Source organism: Rhinolophus hipposideros, assembly GCF_964194185.1.
Source record: "Rhinolophus hipposideros genome assembly, chromosome: 8".
In the NCBI taxonomy this organism is placed as follows: domain Eukaryota; kingdom Metazoa; phylum Chordata; class Mammalia; order Chiroptera; family Rhinolophidae; genus Rhinolophus; species Rhinolophus hipposideros.
In genome coordinates this window covers 67,043,819-67,065,405 of record NC_138054.1, presented here as the reverse complement: position 1 = coordinate 67,065,405, position 21,587 = coordinate 67,043,819, and the positions used below count along the sequence as shown (strand labels likewise).

Below are 21,587 nucleotides of genomic sequence, written 5' to 3'. Positions count from 1 at the left end.
TCAACTCATTTAACACTAATTAGCTTATGCTGATTGATAAACCAACTTTTCTATTTGATTTATCAGTTATTGAGAGATGTATATTAAAATATTCCCAGTGATTGTGGATTTTCCAAGTTATTATGTCAAATTTTGCTTTATATACTTTGAGGCTATGTTTCTTAGGAGCATGTATATTTATAATTGTTTTATTTTCTTGGTGAACTGTACTTTATCATTAGATACTGACATCTTTAATGCTTTTTAGCATCAAAGTCTCCTTTGTCTAATTTCACTATAGTTCACAGCAGCTTGATTTTGATAAAGGTTTGCCAGGTATATCTTTTATGTTCTTTCACTTTCAACATTTTTGCACCATATTTTAGCAGGGTCTCTTGTAAAAACATGTAGCTAGATGTAAACACAATCTAATCTATGTCTGACTAAACTGATAAGTTTAAGCTCATTTCTTGTGTTAACTTATATATTTAAATTTATTACAATTATTATATTGCTTACATTTCTATTTTACTTGACAGTTTAAAGTTCTTTTTTCCTCCTTTACAACTGACTGAATTTTCTTTCCTTCCCCCCCTCCATTGATTCAGATGTTAACCATTCTATTTATAGTCTTTTAGTGGATGCCCTTAGGATTTTAACTGCATAGCTTACATAAGTCTATAACTCATCTTTCTGTCTAGTCCAAACAATACAAAAATCTTAGACTATTTCACTACTTCTGAGTTAATAAGTGTTTGATAATTTAGTTCCACAGTGTTATACTGACAATCACTTTTATTATAATTGGTTTACAGATTTATAGGCAATGCTTGATTAGCTTTATCCACATGTTAACTAGTCTTTCCACACCACTGCTTCTTGCATCTCATTCTTTCTTTCTGGGTTCAATTATCTTCTTGCCGAAATACATTCTTCAGTTGTTCTTTCAGCAGATATATTAGTATCTGCTTATATTAGTTTGTTTGAAAATGACTTGATTTTACATTCATTCTGAAATAGTCTAAATAGATACAAAATTCTAGGTGGATAACTATTTTTTGTCAGTACTTTGAAGATATTATTCTCTTATCTTTGGCTTATACTGCTGCTGCCAAGAAATGTGCTGTCAGCCTAACTGTAATTCTTTTGAAGGTATTCTGTGATTACTTGCTCAGATGTTTTCTTTTGACTTAGGTATACCGTAATGTTTTAAGGTATATATATCTTTATTACACAGTCTGGAAGATTCTGTCATTATCTTTTCAACTATTGACTCTTTTCTATTCTAAGAATTAATGTATCTGGATTTCATGTTTAGCATTATTGGACCTTCTAATATTATTCTCCTGTCTCTTCTTTTTTTTAAAAAAAGTTTTTCTTTCTAAAAATATTTAAAAAAAAATTTTTTTGTAAGTGTGTTTTTCCAGGCCCCATCAGCTCCAAGTCAAGTAGGTGTTTCAATCTAGTTGTGGAGGGCATAGCTCACAGTGGCCTATGCGGGGATCGAACTGGCAACCTTATTGTTAGGTGCACCACACTCTAACTAACTGAGGTAACCAGCCGCCCCATCTCTTCTCTTTAATATTTTTCATCTCTTTACCTCTCTGTGCTACATTCTGGGGAAATTCCTTACACGTCTTTCAGTTAATTCTTCTTTATATCTAAGTTGCTTATACACCTACCTATTAATTTTTAAAGTTAATGGTTAAATTTCATTTCTAGATGTTCATTTATTTATTTTCAAATCTGTCTTTTAAAAACTAGGGTTTTAAATACTTTTCTCATTTAAAAAATTCCTTCTTTTCATTCTTTAATCATTTTCAAATACTTAATTTATAATCTCTATTGGATACTTCTATTACCTGAAAGTCCTTGGGGTTCTAAGCTTACTGTTTGTTGTGTCTACTGATGCCTCACCATGTTGGACTTGTTTTGAGGGCTCTGTAATTTTGATCTCAGTACTCATCTTCTTTGGGGACTTCTGTGAAATCTGGGTTTAAAGCATTCAAACCCTCTAGAGTGGTTTTGGGTTTGCTTCTGTCAGGCACTCAGAAATATCTCCATACAACTCTGGAGTTCCTGGACAAGACAGGTCCAGTGTCTGAACCCTGGACTTCCATGGGGATGACTGTGGTGTCAAGCAGGTGACTTCATTCCCACCCTGTCCATGCCCAGGGAGAGGCTCTTCCTCATCAGTGTACTAGTCTTTTCACTAAGGAGTAAACATTTGAAGGATCCGATCTGGTTTTGGATGTGGCAGTCTCGGGTCCACCCCATGGCCTGCCGGGACCAAGGCCTCATCTTCTATCCTACTGCGGCTGTTAAAAGACAAGATTCTTGGAAAGTAAGACTGGCAAAGCCCCTTGAATCACCTGCGGATCAGGACATACATGCAACACTCGGATTTGCTTTCTTCATCCTGGCCTCTGAAGCGTTTTCTTACTTTCTGGTAAGCTCAGCAAAGCATTTAAAAGAATATGTTGCCTCCCTGCCAATATTTTGAGATATTCTGTAGTGAAAGTGTTTTTAAGTTGCCCCGTAGACTATATTCTGGGAACCAGAGTGCTCTCAGGGTTTAGACTTTAATAGCAGTGTAGACAACCCTAATCTGTCCCCTTTATAGTAACTCTAACCTCATTAAAGCAACTGAGAGCAGACTGAGTGCCTCATCTCTGGAGAATAAGGAAAAATGAATGCAGGTTTGGGATCCCTGTTCCACCACTTACTAGCCATGTGATCTTGGGCAAGTTCCTTACTCAAAAAATTTGTTTCCTTAACTGTTAAATGGAAATAGTAATTCTTGTTTCAGAAAGTGAGCTGTGGATATTAAATGAGGTAGTGTATATAAACTCCAAACATACTGTAGTGTATGTACATACTGTACATACACACTCAAAAAATCGTCTCTTTTCTTTTTCTCTGTTTAGCATATGGACCTCATGAAATTGTAAGATCTGTAAGAACAGCTCCTTTTGATTTCCATCATATTTTATGTGTTTTACTAGAAAACACATTTTAACTTAACAACCCTGTGAGGTAGACAGAACCCTACTTTATATACGAGGTTAAAAGGACATAGCTTATTATTGGCAGAGCTGGGACTCAAAAACCAGGAATCCTAACTTATAGTCTAATATTCCTCTGGGCAAAATTGCTACTTCATAAGGTACTAAAAAATCCTTCTGCAAAACTAGTTTCTGAGAAGGCATCCTCAGGCCATAAATATAATATAAACATCAGAGGCTCAGTAATTGAAAGAATGTAAGCATTTGACTTTAAGGAGTTTGGAGTTGGTGAAATCTGAGGGACACCGTACCTTGTGGAAAATCCTGATGGGAGCCATCTCTGCTCCATTTAGCGTCTTCAAAAGGAACATGGGCCAAGAGGAGGCATTCAGCCGAAATCCTGTAGCAGACATAATGGGTAACAGATAAAATATGTTTCAAAGGGAATGGCCATATCAAGTTTTCCCTTTGGAATCCAGCTACTCCTGCCACAAAATATGCTGTGATAAGTTACAGAATCATGGATTGTTAGGAAAGGACTAAAAGGTTAAATAGAAGAAATGCCTCATTAGACAGATGAGGAAAGGAGGCACATAGAGGGAATGTAACTTGCCCAAGTGTAATGTTGCAAAGTAAGCAGTGGAACAAAGTCCCCAACCAAGTTGCCTGACTCCAAGACAAGTATTATAGATGGTATGTCATAGTGCCTAAAACGTTTTCCTTGAAAAATCCAAAACAGATGTGAGATAGGATTAACAAATGCTTAGAGATGATCTAGATAGTAGAGTAGGTAAGTTCTTCTTCTTAATGATCTCTTAAGAAAAAAACAAATATGCCAACTGATAAACCCAATATACAAGTAAATCTTTTTGGTTTATTTCAATATAAACTCACTGTTTCTCTCTCTCTCTCTCTCTCTCTCTCTCTCTCTCTCTCTCTCTCTCTCTCTCTCGCGCGCGCGCGCGCGTGCACACACTCTTCTCTTTCACACACACACAGTACAAAACATTTTTCATGTTCATTTTTACTTAAACAACTAAGAATCAGGCAATGATGAAGATGGAAGGGATCATCCTATCCCAAAATATTTATTTTACAAAGAGTAAAAAGAAGTTTAATTGTCCAGTTATTCAGCAAGGAAAAGCCGGTGAGAATGTACCACTTAATGAAGAAATTGTAAAATTAAAATCGTTATAGTAGTTAGGTCTCTCCAAGGGCTTCTTTTAATAATCTAGCTTCAACTGTATCCTGATACACCGAAACCTCCTGCTTTTTCAGTCTCCCAGTCTACCTGAGTGTTCCCGTTCCTGACAAAAGAACGGATAGGCGGCACCAAAGCTGCAGAGCTGGAAATAACAGTATCTGATGTCATTGAGCCCTTTACTGTGTGGTATACTGTGCCAATCACTTTCTACTGACGATCTAATTTAATCCTCAAGACAACCCAGTGAGGCAGATACTATCTTCATATCTTCATTTCATAGATGAGAAAAGAGGTACAAAGTAAATTGCTTAAGATTTCAAAGTGACCAAAGAACAAATACAGTATTGAAACCCAGGCACGATGGCCCTTAAACCACCTTCTAAACCACTAAGTTAAACTATCAGTGTGCAGGTAAAATAAAACAGGAAAAATCAGCTTTTGAGATTAAGTATTAATGAATAACTAAAATTAAAGGGGAAAAGGTGAGAAGAGAGGATAAAATGGAAATAAGAAGAGAATGACCACCCACATGATTTAAACTTTTAGACTCCAAGCTGGTGAGGCTAAGCCAAGCTTCCTATGGTCAGATTTCTTGGGGCAGCCCACTCACATCAACAACGGCGACAGCAATGTGCATGTTCCTGGCACTGAGTCTAAAACTGTCACCACTTATTGTTTTGCTTGTCTAGCTTTTCACTGTTTTGGAAAAGACCCCACCTTCATTCTATGTGATTTGTTGGGAACGTCTATTACACAGCTCTAACTACCTAGCTGTGGAATGGAATTACTGAGCTACCTTATTCCCCAACCCCAGGGTGATGTGAGGTTCCCCCCATTTCTCCTAATTCAAATGAATCCATCATCTGTCTTGGGGAGGTTCACTGATAGAATTTTACACTGAAAGGGACCTCAGTAAAGACTGTGTATTATAGGTGACAAAACTGAAGTCTTGACAGGCTAGGAAACTTGTTCATGGTCCTGTAAGTTGCTCTTGCAGAGTCAGGCTGGAGCCCAGGACTTTTCATCTGGTTCTGTGCTGCCTCCCAAAGGAAACACTGATTATGCACAAATTATGGGCCAGGCTCCATGTGCTAAGCATGTTAACTGCATTATCTCATTTAATCACTACTAGGACTCTGTGAATTAGACACTAGAAAAGCAGCACGGGTTCTGGAGCAAGGCTGCCTCGATTCAAATCTATCTGACACCTACCTGGTGTGTGACTTTTGGCAAATTACAAAACCTTTCGCTGGCTTTGGTTTCCTCAACAATAAAGTGGGATAAGAATAGGAATTAGCTCAATGGGTTCTTCTAAGGATTAGACAGATTAATATATGCAAAGGCCTTGAAATGCTACCTGGTATATAATCAGTGTTAGAAAATGCTGGCTATTATTTTTATTATTACAGACGAAAACACTGAGGGTAGAGAAACTAAGTAAAATATCCAAGGTTACTAAAATAGTAAATAGCAGAGGCAGGATTTAAACCCAAGTCCTCCATCTCCAGAGCCTTCATTAATCATCACACTAATATGTTCAAATATTTCATCACTCAGTCCTTCCATACCCTCCCTCTCGGTAAAAAAGTTAAGAGTCAGAAATTTGTGAAAGCAGGAAGAGAAGAACAAAAACAATAATTTGAGGGTGTCCTCAAGTTAAGCAATGGCCTGGGGTGTTTGCAAGGAAAAGGAGAGGTAAGTAAGAAATCTTCACCTCTGAAAGTGGGAGTACCTCAGTGCATGGCCATTTCTTGCTCCCTACCATCTTCCTGTCAAATAGATTGCCAATTTATATCTCCAGCGCAAACCTCTGCCCTGAGTTTCATGCTCATATTTCCAACTGCCTTATTCTATAACTCAACATGGATGCCAAGAGATCTCAAAATGAGTAAGTCTAAAACAGAACTCTTGATTTCACTACCCCCTCCAAACCTTGCCTTTCCTCCCGTCATCTCATTGCAGTTAATGGTACCGCTTATTAAACCCAAGTGCTCAGACCAAAAAGCCTAGACTAAGTCACTCTTGATTCCTCCCTTGCTATTACCCCTCAAATACAATTAATCAGCAAGTCTTGATGGCTCTTTCGTCTCCTGTATCCCAAGTCAAACCATTTCTCACCATTCTATAGTTCTCACCCACTACTAACCACCCCAATCTAAGCCATAGTCGGACTCTGCCTAGACTACTGTGACAGCCTTCTACCCTGATTATGTTAGTCAAAAATTTGTATTCCACAATATAGATTTCAAAATATAAACAGGGCTTTCATGATTGAACCGAAAGCAAACTAGATGTCAAGAGATCTAGCGGTCAGTCAGGGCTTCCCAGATCTCTGCAAGGCTTTGAAGGTGGTAGTGGGGTCCTTGAGCTATTTGAATGTTACAAAAAGCATAGTGGAAACGATAGCCATTATAAAGCCACACAACATTCCATGTCCTTTGGGGCTGGTATTATTGCAACTCCTTTAGCTGACACTGGCGGACACACAGGTCTACACGTACAGGCCCTGACAAGCTGTGTCCCTCTGCCTTAAACACCCTTCCTTTCCCTCAAATCTTTCATAGTTAGCTCTTTGCTGAAATCTCAGCTCCTCAGAGGCGTTCCTGGACTACCCTACTAAAACAGCCTCCAAAATCCTGCTCCCTTCTGATTTATACTTAGCCCTTATCACTGCCTGAATTTCCTTTCTTTTTTCCTTGTAATGTATACATACTTTCCATCTACAAGCTCCATAAGAGTTTTATTGAAGACAGAAAAAAATCCCCAACTTATTCAATCGTGGGCCAGGAACTGATGGACGCTTTATCATGCTATTCCAATTAATCCTCACAAAAACCATGGGTGGCAGAGTTTATTAATGATCTGGCAGGTGAGGCAATTGAAACTCAAGGTTAAGAGCCAAAGTAAAGCAACTTACCAGTGGCCACATAACTAAACTAGTAAGTGGCTGAGCTAATATTACAAAGCCAGGTCTCTGGAATTCGAAAGCTAGGCATGCTGCGAGTGTTCTGTGCTTACCTCAAAATTACTGATATGGAACCAGTTACAAAAAGAGCTTCAGGTTGCTCCCAAGATGGTGGGACCACTGAAGAAATTAGGCTTCAGCTGTTTCAACTCAACAGTGACCTGGTGAAGCTCTGGACTTATATGCAGATCAACAGGTCTAGAATCTAATTATAGTTCATGCCCTCTGGTGGCAGGTATCAGAACAGCACTCACACAGGAACCACATGTTACGGGCCCTCCTCCCCATCCCGCCATTGTCTTATATAGTAATTCCAAGCTTTGTGGAGTTACTAGACTCTGTGGCTGTCAAGATGATTCCATGACAGTCCCAACTCTTCTCTCCTCCCAGGGGAGCTTTCCATGCATGTATATGTACAAATCTATATACAGAAACATGCCGCTAACTCAGTGTACAACCTTGGACAACTCACTTTCCTTTCCCTGTGTCTGTCTTCATCAGATGAGAACACTGAATTAAAGCAGGGTTTCCAAACCCAGGTTTGGCAGTCTCTCTAAATTCTTCCTCAAGAGTGAGAGAAACAAGAAGTGGAACTGGAAGAAAGATGCTGAACAAACTGTGTTCCATGAAGAAGAAGTGATTGTATTTGGGAAAGACTGTGACAGGACTCTATCACCACTTTGCTGTTACACCCCCATATACACACTTAAACACAAATTAACTCAGATTAATTTCACTGGGGGTGGCAGTTGTGACTAATTTTGAGATAATTGCATACATGCAGATGGTTCTGGCATTGTGCAATGTCAGGAAACTTGCTGCAGAAAAAAAGGAGTTCAGTGAATATTTTAAAAATTAACTGTATAAACATTGAAGCCACCATGGTTAAAATTACTGCTCTCTACAATTTTCTTTTTGTTTTCCTCCCCACACAAATTTCTATGAACAGAGTTCAAATTTCTGTGACCAGAAAATGAGATATGCTTCTTTTTAAACCCCCCTTTTTATTGACAGGCCCTGGAGGTTACTTAGCAAAGGAAGCTGATCAGTGATAGGAACATGCAAAGGGTTCCTTTCAAGTCACTGGAGCACGTGACCAAGTGTGCTGAGTAGGCACTTTGTACTGGGATCCTGACACGCTTGGTTAGGGACCTCAGCAGAGGCCAGCTTCTGCTCTAGACCAGTGACTCTCAAACTTGGACACTGGAATCCCCTGGGGAGCATTAAAGAATATAGCAGTATCACCCAGAAATTCTGATTTTACTGATCTAAGGCCTAGGCACTGAAATTTTTAAGAGCTCCCTAAGTGATTCTAACTGGCAGCCAAGTTTGAGAACTAGTGATCCAGACAGCCCTGTTTAGAAGACAGAATCAGTCGTGAGTAGTAAAAGAGGTCAGTAAAACAATGGGATGTGAGGAAAAGGTTGGCAGCATTGAGATAACATCACCTGTAAATCATTCTACCCTTCTACCATTTTTCCCTGGAGGACTTTGCAAGGGAGTAATGAATGTTCCTATGTGAACAGAAAACGCACGCACACACGCACACGTGCGCACGTACACACACACACACCATACAAGATTTTAATGGAGAAGTGTTCTTCTAGAGCAATGCTTTCCAAATATAGATAGACCAATTGAGTTAAGAGTCTCGGGAGAGCCATTTACCATGCAGAATCCCAAGCCCCATTACCTAGAGATTCTGATTCAGCAACTCTGGGGAGAGGTCCAGAGGAGGCCTGGGGAACATGAACACACACACATATATACGTATAATTATATATATAATTTATTTAAAACTTTTTATTTTGAAAAATTTTAAACCTAGAGAAAAGTAGCAAAAACAGTTTATGAACTATGTATCCTTCACCTAGATTCAATAACTAATACATTTTGCCACATTTTCTTTCCATATATCTACACACACTTTTTCCTCTGAACTATGTGAAAGTTAGAGACGTCATGACACTTCAACCCCTAAATACGTCAGTACATTTGTCCCCAGAACAAGGACATTCTTTTTGAACACTGCAACATTATCATACCCAATAATTTTAGTTAAAAATATTCTTAATTGTCCTCAAAATATTCTTTATAGATATTTAAATTTTTTAAATACAAGATCCAATCAAGAATCACATATTGCATTTGGTTGTCATGTTTCTTTAGTCTCCGTTAATCTGGAATAGCCCTGTTGCCTTTTGTTTTTCATGAAATTGGTATTTTTGAAAAGTCTGGGCTACCTGTTTTATAGAATGTCCCACAAGTTGGATTTTTTCTGATTGTTCCCTTGATTACATTACACTCGTGCTAAACAGTTTTGACAAAAATACTATACAAGTGATGTTGAGTTTGTCTCACTGCATCATTTCAAGAGGCACATGTCTGTTTGTCAAATTATTGATACTAAATGTGATCACTTGTTACGGGGTGACTGACAGATTTCTCCACTGCAGTTTCCCTTTGTAATTAATGGGCAATCAGTGGGAAGAAACTCTGAGATTATGTGAATATTCCATTCTCCAATAAGCTTTTTACACTCTGGGTTTAGCATTCATTGATTATCCTTCCCTGAATCAACTGAAATGGTAATTTTCTGTCATTCCATTTATATTTATTAACTGACACTCTGTAAAGAAGACCTTTCCCTGTGACTTTTGATTTTTTTTTCCCTTTTGTGTATCACTAGGGACCAATGGATGCTATTATCATTGTTCTTTTATTTTTATTATTCTTTTTGGTACTCATATTGTTTCAATTTTGGTTAGTAAGAACCCCTTCAAGCTGGCTCCTGTGTCCTTCCTTCTGATATGTCCCAATCATTCTTTGAGACTTCTTTGCTTTCCGGCATAATATGATGTTCCAGATTCACCTTATATTTTCTCTTCGGCTCAGTCTTGGAATCAGCCATTTCTCCAAGGAGCTTGATTCATTTTAGTGGAGAATGGGATATAGAAACCAAAATCAAGGTGTGCTCATTGCCTTGAAGTATCTCTGGGGTGTCATTGCTTTTAGTCTTTTTCAATGGACAGAGCTTGGAAAATATACACATATGCTACATACATATAAATATATTTATATGTTAAAGTTTAGAGTTCATACAGATATCTCCAATCAAATCCTATTCTGCACGGTTCTTCTTCATGTGCTCCCATTCCATATTATTTACTTATTTGCTCTGTCTTCAATACATGCAAAATAGTTTCAGATTATGGCAAAGCCATTAACAATATTAAGACAAAGTCAGAATTTCTTCGCAGTTCCACTTTTTCTTTAAAATGCGCACATTAAAGGTGTACTGTGAAGGTTCAGTGTTCAGGTTATTTGATTTAATTCTTTTCTCAATGTGATTATGATATCTATTTGATACACAGTTCACTTTGTTTCTGTTTGTAATCAATTTTAGGGTATGCTGTGTTCATCTTTTTTTGGTTTAATTTTATTTATTAAGTAAAACATCTATCTACATAATTCAAAAGTCAAAAGAATATAAAACGGTATTCTCAGAGAAGTGTCACTTTCATTCCTGTAATTTCCACCATATTCCCAGACACTCCCAGTAAGTGGCGTTTTCATTATTTTCTGGTTTAACATTCCTGTGTTTGTTTTCATAAAACTAAGTAAGTATATAAAAAACAAAATTCATGTATAGTATATATGTGTATGTGTATATATACACACATATTTCCCCTTTCTCAAAAGTAAGTGGCATTAAGTACATTTAAATTGTTGTGCAACCATCACCATCATCCATCTCCAAAACTTTTTCACCTTCCTCAACTGAAACTCTGTACCCAGTAAACAATAACTCTCCATTCCTCCCCTTCCCTCCAGCTACTGGCAACCACCATTCTATTTTCTGTCTCTGTGAATTTCTCTATATTAGGTACCTCATACAACTGGAATTAGACAGCATTTGTCCTTTGTGACTGGCTTATTTCACTTAGCATAACGTCTTCAAGTTTCAGCCACACTGTAGCGTTGTGTCAGAATTTCTTTCCTTTTAAAGGCTGGGTAATATTCCATTGTGTGCATACATCACATTTTGTTTACCCATTCTGTTGATGGACACTTGGGTTGCTTCGATCTTTTGGGCACTGTGAATAATGCTGTCAAACATAGGTATACAAGTATCTGCTGGAATCTCTGCTTTCATTCTTTTGCCTATATACCTAGAAGTGGAATCCCGTGATCATATGGTAATTCTATTTTTAATTTTTTAAGAAACTGCCATATTGTTTTTCATAGTGGCTGCACCATTTTACATCCCCAGCTAGCAATACACAAGAGTTCCAATTTCTTCACATCTTTACCAACAGTTGTTATTTTCTATTTATTTGATAGTAGCCATCCATCCTAATGAGTGTGAAATGGTTATCTCATTTTGGTTGTGATTTGCATTTCCCTAATGATTAGTGATATTGAGCATCTTCTCGTGTGCTTATTGGTCATTTGTATATCTTCTTCTAGAGAAATGTCTATTCAAATCCTTTGCCCATTTGTAAATGAGGTGGTTTTATTTGTTTGTTTTGCTTTGTTTTGTATTTTGTGTTAAAGGAGATTATATATGTATATATAGTTAATAACCGGAATATATATGTATATATATATTCAGAATATATATATGTGATGTACGTATTAGTGATATATATATTCAGCACGTGCACATACACACAGACACATATATTCTGGTTATTAACCCCTTATCAGATATTTAATTTGCAAATATTTTGTCCCATTTCATGAGTTCCCTTCGCACTCTGTTGATAGGTTGTTTGATGAACAAAATTTTTAAAATTTTGATGCAGTCGAATTTAACTATTTTGTTCTTTTGTTGCCTGTGCTCTTCGTGTCATATCCAAGAAATCAATGCCAAATCCAGTGTCATGAAGCTTTACCCCGATGTTTTCTTCTAAGAGTTTTGTAAGTTTTAGCTCCTACAATAAGGAGCTTTGAGTCCACTTTGAGTTAATTATTATATATGGTGTACAGTGAAGGTCCAACTTCACTCTTTTGCATGGGGATATCCAGTTTTCCCAACACTATTTGTTGAATAGATACGATTTAAAAAACAGCTTTACTGAGATAACTCAAATCCCATTAGTATACAATTTGGAGTTGTGCAAAGATCATTCTATCTATCTAATTTTAGAATATTTTCATCACTCTTCCAGAAAGAAATCCCAGAACTATTAGCAGCCTCTCCCATTTCTCCCTTCATCCAGTCCCTGGAAACTACTAATCTACTTTCTGCCTCTATGGATTTACCCATTTTCTCCTGTGTGGGTTGTCTTTTCACTTTCTTGATAGTGCTTTAAAAGCACAAAAGCTTTTAATTTTGATGAGGTCCAATTTATCTAGTTTTTATCTGTTTTTGTGCTTTTGGTGCCATATCTAAGAAACTATTGCCTAATCCAAGACTTACTCCTATGTTTTCTTCTAAGAGTTTCATAGTTTTAGCTCCTACATTTAGTTCTAGCACCCACTTAATAGTTAATTTTTATATATAATGTGGAGGGAGGGTCCATCTTCATTCTTTTGTATGTGGATATCCAGTCGTCCCTGCATGTTGTTGAAAATTCCCATTGAATTGTCTCGGCATCTTTGTTGAAAATCAATTGAGCAAAAATGCATGGGTTTATTTCTGGACTCTTAAATCTAATACATGGACCTATGTGTCTATCTCTATATCAATACCACAATACCTTATGTATTGTAGTTTTGCAGCAAAAGTTTTGAAATTGGGAAATATGAGTCCTCAATAGTGTACTGAATTTTGTCATAGTTCATAGACTTTCTTCCTTATCTTAACATGCATGGTGAATTCCATTAATGAGTTTCCTAAAGTTAGGTCTTCTTTTCATTATCAGAAAAAACATTTTACTTTGCCATAATAAATTATTGTTTTAAATATGTTGAATTCTAATTCCTAATGTTTTATTTAGGATTTTTGTTAACAATATTCATACATGACTCGTGTGTGTGTGTGTGTGTGTGTGTGTGTGTGTGTGTGTGTTTTTAAATCAAGTTTAGGTATCAAAGTTCTAAGTGCCTCAAAAAGTATTTGGATATTTTCCGACTTTTTCTATGACCTAGAACTGTACTGTCCAGTACAGTAGTCATCAACCATTCGAGCTTTTAAGCTCTACATTACAATGAAATAAAGTTAAAAATTCAGTTCCTTATTTGCAGCAGCCACACTTCAAGCTCAGTAACCACAGGTGGCTGGTGACTGCCATACTGGACGGCACAGATGCAAACATTTCCATCATCACAGAAAGTTCTGTGGGGCACTGCTGACCCACAACAACCTCAGCAGCACTGAGATTATCTAGTCTTTAAGGTTTTGTAGGATTTCCCTGTAAAACAATCTGCACATGGTGCTTTACTATAGGTACAGTTCTTTGAAAACTTATGTTTCCTATGTATCTGTTTAAATACTATAACGCTAGTGGGACCAATTCTGACAAACAGTATTTTTCCATTTCACCTAGCTTTTCAAATGTATTTACATAGAGCTATTTCCTCTTTGTCATTTCTACTTTTGTGTATCTGTGCTTATTCCTTTTTGTCTTTATTAGGGTAACTAGTGGTTTGTGTATTTTATTGACATTTTCCCCCCCAAAAAAACGAGTATTTTGATTTATTGCTTTTCTATTTTCTGTCTCATTAATTTCTGTCTTTAGTTTTATTTTTTTCTCCTTCCTTTGTATTTTCTTTGTATTATGACTCTGTTTTAGCTTTTTCAGTTGGGAATTTAAATCCTTAATTTTTATCCTTTCATTTTTATTGATGTCAAGCATTTAAGGCTAGCAATTTTGTTCCTACCACTGCTTTAATCGTATCTCAAAATTCTGATATATAATTTTTATTTATATGTTTTAGGAATTTTACAATTTTGGTTTAAATTTACCTTTTTTCAAGCAAGAGTTGTTTAAAGAGTTTTAAATTTCAAAGTGGAAGGGCATTTGCCAGGGCATATAGCTTGATTTGCATACACACACACACACACACACACACACACACACGGTACTTTATTCATTAAAGTTTTCAGTACCTTTACTTTTTGTCCTCTTAGCCTGTCTTTCCTGAAGAGAGACATGTTCAGTCTCCTATTGGTGTGTTTGTAGATCTCTTTGCATCTACCATAATCTCTGTTTGTGAAGATAGATGATTTGTAATTTGGTACTGAAATATTTTTAACTATTACAATTTCCTTGTGAATTGTGATACCTTTAAGCACTATAAAGTGGCTTCTTTGTCTTGTTTAATGCATCTTGGCCTGAATTCTACCTTGTCTAATATCAGAATTGCAACTTCCGCTGTTATATCATTTGAATTTCCTCAGTATACCTTTGATCACTGTTTTATTTTTAGCTTGTCTGATTCTCTTTACTTTAGGTATGTCTCCTGTACACAGCATAAAGTTGGATTTAACTTTAAGCACCAATCTGAAAATTTTTTTCTTTTAACAGATGAGTTAAAACCATTTACATTTATTAATATAAATTACGCATTTGGTTTTTACTGTTTTACTTCCTGTGCTTTCCATAATTAGTTTATCTCTTTCTCTGTGTGGTCTACTTCTTGATATTTTTGTTCCTTTGGTATTTAGGAAGTTTTGGAATTTTGTTTTAGTAGTTATGTTTATGCTAACGTCTTTTATGATGTCCTTAATTATTTTCCCCTTATTCTGGCTTCTATTACTTGGCTTATCAGTTTCAAGTGATATTCTTTGATCCCATCTAAACATATTACAGTTGGAAAGGGGTTTTCTTTCTGGTTCCAGTGTTTCTGCTTGGCAGGCTCCTGCCGCACTCCAATCTTCTGTTACCCATTTCCTGCAGTGCATGGAAGCAGGTAGTAACCAGTGGCCAGCAGCTGCTTCCCCACCTTACGTAACCACTGCAGCAGAGTTTCTCCAGAGAGACACCTTTCCACAAACACCTTTCCCAGAGCCCTTGAGGGCAAATTTCTACCAAGTTCCACTGCTGTGGCACCACAGTGACCTCTCTCGCCCAGGGAGCCATAGCTGTGGCCCCTCTAACAAGGTCTTTAGCTCAGCACTGAGGATGGGGGAGGGACACTCTTCCTTGAGCCTTCTATTTCAGCCCCAGTGTAGTGGCCTTCCTTGTGTCTGTATTATACTCTTTGGAGTTCTCTTTCCTTTTGAGTAGCTAATCCCTCATTACTCCCATCCTCTATTAGAGTTAACAATTATATTAAACTTTCTGTGTTCAAATTACTGTGTGGGTTTTGTCTCTTCATTGGACCTAGGCTGATACACATACTATGCTCTTGTTCTTACCTCTGTTTTTGTCTTAGATTGATCATCTCTGTTTTGGATGAAGTTCTTTCTTTAATTCCTCAGCAAGGGCTTGGGGTTACAGGATTTCCTAAGTTCTTGCACACTGAAAACTGTTTCATCAAGAATCTTAGTACTTGAAGAACAGTTTGTCTTGATATAAAATCCTTGTTCTCCTGTTTTCTCTTGAATTTCTTGAAAACATTGCTTCACTTCATCTTGCTTTGTATTTTGCTATTGAGAAGTCTGATGCGTACCAGGACTTTCCTTCCCCTGTGTATAATTTGGCCTTTTTGCTGGAGGCTCAGAGAACTTTCTTTATTGTTAGAGTGTACTTGTTTTACTAGACTATGTCTTAGGGTTGACCAATCTGAATCTATTTTCCCAGGAATAAGGTAGGCTCTTTCAATATGCAGGTTCAGGTCTTTATTTTTTAGACATTTTTCTTGTATTGTAATTTTAAGTATTAATTCTATTCCATTGTTTTATCTTCTTCAGGGACTCCAATTATACATGCATATATACATATACATACTGGATCTTTGTTGACTAGGTTCTATATCTATCAGTTCCTTTCTGATACTTTTTTGACCTTTTTATTTTCTTGGCAATTTTTATATTTTATTATATTATATTATTATACAATATTATATTTTCAGTTGGACCTGTTCTCCCATTTGGCACCCTGGAATTGAGTTTTCAATTGAGGTTATTTTGTCTTTCTTCATTTTTTCCCTAGAGTTTGGAGAATTCTGTTTTTGTATCTTCTTGTCTACTGTGCATTTCTAGTCTGATATTTAAAATTTATGATCCAAAGTATTTTTTCATATCTATCAATACTTGTTTAATTCAAATTGGATTGTACAAACGTTTCCCTCTGGTTAGTCATTGATTTTGGCAGTAGAATTTTTAGTAGTTAAGACGGTTTTATCCTCTTCTGTTTTTCGTCTATAGAAACATTTTATGGATGTTGACTGCTGTTTTCTAATCAGTTGAAATGTCTTATATTTTTCTGATCAGCAAAAGTTGGAGGTTCTATTTTGGAAAGGCTCTCGAGTCATGAGTATGTCTGTTGGCATAGTGAAATGCAATTTCTTTAGTAGATGAGCCTGTTTGGGATGGGATGAGAAGGTTGGTATGTCTTTTGATTTTATGATTCTCTTTTGTTTCTGTATAAATTACCACCCCTTGCTTCCTTCTTTTCCTTCAGGATTAAGTCTCCCTTTCCCCCAAACGTAGTTATCTTCCCAAGGCTGCTACCTCTAGTCCCTTACATTTTCAACTCACTTTTTTCTGCCCGATTCACCAGCAGCCCATGCTCTAATCCAGTAGGTCTTCGCTCTGTTCTCAGTATTTTCCACTCTGAATGGGACTACCTTTTTCTGGGGGTGATTTTGGCTACGTACACCCTCTGCTGCCCTCTCTCTTTTTTAACGTAGTTCCCACCTACATAAAACTCTCCACACTGGTATGAATCTGGTATTGGCTGTACTGGTTTCAGATCTCTATATCTGAAAATGTAGACTAACATCTACTTGAAATTTGTGATATTCTTGACAGCTAGTTATGTTTAGGCGTGAGTTATGGGTGGATTGATTTCTTCTCCTTTTTGATCTGTACATTTATGAAGAATTTATGGAAAGATTTTGAGTTAGATGGTCACCATTATTTCTGGGACCTTGTACTTTTTAACAGCCTCTCAAGATGCTTCTAAATAATGATTCATAAAGTAGGTTGAGAATAATCCAGCAACCATGTGGCTATAAAAAGGACTGATGAGTATTTCCATACTACTAGGAGTCATTTTAGGATATATTGTTAAATGAAAAAAGAAGGTCAAGCAAAGCATGTATAGTATGCTTCATTTATATAAGAAGGTGGAGGACACATATCTATATATGTACACACATATATACACACATGGATATATTTGTTTATATTTTAAAAAATAGACTATAAACTATAAAAGAAAGTGGTTACCTATGCAGAGGAAACAAATAGAATGAAGGGGATTTCTCTGAGTATACTTTGTTTTATAGAGTTGATTTTATGAACAATGTATATAATTTATGTATGTATGAAGTAAACATTTTAAAAAGCTATCTAAGAATCAAAAATACAATGAAACAAGTCAATCTGGGCTTATGTCAAATTGGTAGCACTGCTACCCAGAGAGAAACTAATCCAATTGACCTTGTAGCACATTATTTGACTGTACTTCCTTTGAGAGTAAGAAAAAAAGAAATGCAAATAACTCAAACACTGTTAGTGCTCATAATGGTGGTAATACTGGAATCGTTATCCTGAGACTATTGTATGAGTATTTTAGAATAAAACAAATGAGTAATTTTGTTAGTGACATAGAGAACTATAGTTTTGTTGTGGTACAAAGGAGATACAGGTTTAAAAGACTACAGATGAAATAAGTAAAAACAGCATGGTCCTGAATTTTAGTAGCAAGTATCAAGATGAACTAATGACTTTTATCTTAAAAAAAAAAAAATAAAGGATGTTCCTACCTCTCTATACCAAAAACATCTAGAAAGTATGACCAACCCACTAGCATTGAGCACTCTAGTGCTCAGATTATGGTCTCTAAATAATACTTCCCATTCAAAGGAGTTCTAAAAGAAATAGCTGATTCCATTTGGGGCAAGAAATGTACACAATAAGCAAGGAACATTTTGAAATTCCAAAAATCCAAGAGAGCTATCAAATAAAGAGTCAGGAAACAACTTGATGAGGTTCCTACGAGGCCAAAGATGGAACGATTCAAGAATCAATAAAAACAATGAGTGCAATGAAATGAAACACATCAAATATGTATGAATCTTTGAGTTTATGATACTCAACAACAACAAGAAAACCCTCCTTAAACATTTTTGGAGGATGTTAGTAAAGCAATTCATAATTTTAAAAATTGGTAAATAAAAGAATTAAGCATTTAAACCATCTTTCTTCCATGCACTATGCCTAAGAATAATCAAATGGTTGATAGAAGTTTATTGTAATAGGTATATTCCATTTAATTTGTGTAGATAAAATGATAAGATTAACATTTCCCATTTTGTAAGCATAGTAAATTAATGAACCTAAATCAGAGGTCAGCAAACAATAGTCAGCAAACTGGCCACTGGTTTTGTAAATAAAGTGTTATTAGAACACAGCCTTGCCTGTTTGTTTATGTATTGTCTATGGCTGTTTTTGCATTATAAAGAAAATTCGAGTGCTGCAATAGAGAATCTATAGCATGTAAACCTGAAATATTTACTATCTGACCTGTTAGGAAAATCTGTCAATCCTTGATCTAGGCCACAAGCAGCAATGACTGCTACATAAGCATATTATAATAGTGAGAGACAATCAGACCATATATGAGGTCTGACAATTAAGTTCGCAAACTCATCCTAGAAAAAGTGCTGCCTACCTCATTGCTGAATATCACTACGATCACCTTCAGAAGTACTTCCCTTGGGAATCTATGCACCAACAACAGCACCTAGTCTACCCTTCAAAGCAGTTTTGGAACTCTTTCTGGAAGGCCATCAGAGCTGTCATCGTATTATCCTTGATGTCCTGAATGTCATCAAAATGTCTTCCTTTCAATATTTCCTTTATCTTCGGGTAAAGAAAGAAGTCACGGCCATATCAGGTGAGTAGGGAGGGTGTTCCAATACAGTTACTTGTTTACTGGCTAAAAGCTCCTTCACAGACAGTGCTGTGTGAGCTGGTGCATTGTCGTGATGTAAGAGCCATGAATTGTTGGCGAAAAGTTCAGGTCATCTTCATTTAATTTTTTTCACGCAGCCTTTTCAGCACTTTCAAATAGTAAACTTGGTTAACTGTCCATACAGTTGGTACAAATTCATAATGAATAATCCCTCTGACATCAAAAAAGTTTAGCAATATTGGTGCAACAAAGTTCATGAACTTAATTGTCAGACCTCGCATGCTTCCTAACAGAAGTAAACACCACCATCTATGAAATATTCTTATGAAAAAACAGAACATGAATCTAATCAAGCCTCTAGATCTAACTATCAATTTCTAGGAAAGAGAAGACCCATGGAGAAACATGTTAAATGATACTATAGAGATATAATCAGCAAAATCTAATTGTGGGAAATTATGAAGACAAATGACTTAGGTTTTCAACTTAATAAACTGCAAGAAAAAATTAAGAGAGAAGGAAAACCCAAAGATTAAAAGATATTTAAGGGACGTATCAACCAACTGCAATATGTGGATTTTATTTGGATCCTGATTCAGAGAAACTATAATAAAGAGAGAGAGAAAAAAGAGAGACAGACAGAGAGAGAGACACACACAATAGGCAAAATTTAAACACTGAGTATTTGCTGATATTAAAAATTATCATTAGTTTATTTACATGTGATGTTGTTATAATTACGTTTTAAAATGTTATCTATGAAAGCTATATACTAAATATTTAATGATAAAATGATACTACTTTTGGGCAGTTGGGCAGAAGGGGGCAGAGGGTTGTAATGGTACAGATAAAACAAGACTAACTGTTGATAATTATCAAGGATAAGGGACACATGGATCTGCTAGTCTTTCTACTTTTGTATATGTTTAAAATTTTACATGACAAATAATTTTTAATGGGGGGAAATGCTAAATAACCACCTGGGGAACTCTTTCAAACAGTACATGTCCTCTAATTCTCAATTAATCTAGCACAACCTCCTGATGGGAACATAGCCCAAAGCCCGTAACCCATCTCTCTCTGTCCTCCATTGAGAATCACTGCAATAATGATACATAGTAACTGAGACATTGGCTAAATCTCTCAGGTACACTGAGGCAAAAAAAAAAAAAAAAGGTGAATCTGATCTTGAGGAAAAAAAATCTAGGGGGGTTATTAGTTTAAGTAAAATAATGCATTTTATATTGGATAATTAATTCAAAGTGAGAAAATTCCCAGGACCACATGAGAATGTAGGGGAAAGGCGAAAAGGGACCCTTATACCAGTCATCCTTTCTACTGGGAGATTTTCTCCTCACCTCTTATTATCATTGTAGAATTTGGTGAAAGCTCTGTGGTTTTTTGTGGCAGATTAAATAGCAAGACCTCCTTCCATTCTCTCAGGGTAAGTGGGAACTAACAAAAAAGGGTGATAGGTTTGGTTTTTTGTTAGAAAAAGGAGAGTTTGAGGGATGCTTGGATGGCATAAGTTAAAGTAGAGAGGAAGCCGTCCAGATTTTACAGCTCATTTTATTTTGCGTGGGCCTTTTCTTTTGGGCCATCTGAGAAAGAAGGGATAGGCAGGGGATCCTAGGCTTTCCCAAAATGTCATGTACAATTTTGGAAAGTAACAAGTTGGCTAAGGAGAGCTTGGGTCTAGTTACTCACCCAAAGGGGGCTGCAGCATACCCCCATTCTTCTCACAGTTCCCCACAGGCTGGATTTCAGCTGAGTCAACCAGCCGCCAGAAGTCATTCTTGTTGTCACTGCCATCAAGGCGAAGACGGAGGCGAGCACCTGTCAGTCCAACGACTGTGGCAATACAGGTGGATGTGGTGTTCCTGGGGTCCTGTGCTTCCAATTTCATGCTGATCTTGAACTCGTTGCTTGGAGGTGTGTAGGACTGAGGAGAACAAGCCATGGGGATTAGGCAGACTAAGGTAAACGGCATTTTCAGTAAGGATGCTAAGAGATGGAACCTGAAAACTTATGCTTTGGACTCAAACATGTTACAGCTGGGCCAGGGACAACCACCCTGAATTATTGCCTAACACTCAGAAAGGGTCACATGCAAAAGAAACACTGAAAGGGAAGATGAAGAGGAAAAAATTACTTTTCACTAAAGCATCAAGTATTGACTCACACGAGTAAGAAAAGGACAAGAGTGCCTCAGATGGTCCTAACTTGAAGGCTTTCTCATCTTACCTTCTCTAACTCCCTCATCCTCCAGGTATTCATGTTTTCTTTTCAGAAATCATCCTGTTTACCTATCATATCCTTAGTGTCTCTTCATGGAGCATTTCAATATATTGGTCTGTATATCCACCATACAGACTAACTACTGGGGGTTAATCTTTTTCTTATTTTGACATTTACTTATAAATCAATTCATATTTTTAAAAACAATTTTAAGTTATAAC

General features: G+C 36.6%; 1 protein-coding gene across 16 annotated transcripts in view; it reads right to left on the bottom strand.

The window, feature by feature from the left end:
• The window catches only part of SCMH1 (Scm polycomb group protein homolog 1), a 144,311-nt gene that overhangs the window by 62,576 nt on the left and 60,148 nt on the right, over window positions 1-21,587 (bottom strand). For 11 of the 16 annotated variants that reach the window (XM_081055413.1, XM_081055403.1, XM_081055412.1 and 8 more), the window contains 2 exons: window positions 20,836-21,070; window positions 3,296-3,384 (listed from right to left, as the gene is read on the bottom strand). In XM_081055413.1, the coding sequence (XP_080911539.1) occupies window positions 3,296-3,384; window positions 20,836-21,070 (324 nt within the window). Of the gene's footprint in view, window positions 1-3,295; window positions 3,385-8,846; window positions 8,893-20,835; window positions 21,071-21,587 lie in introns of all 16 variants that reach the window. The other 5 variants (XM_081055405.1, XM_081055416.1, XM_081055417.1 and 2 more) reach the window with 2 other exon arrangements.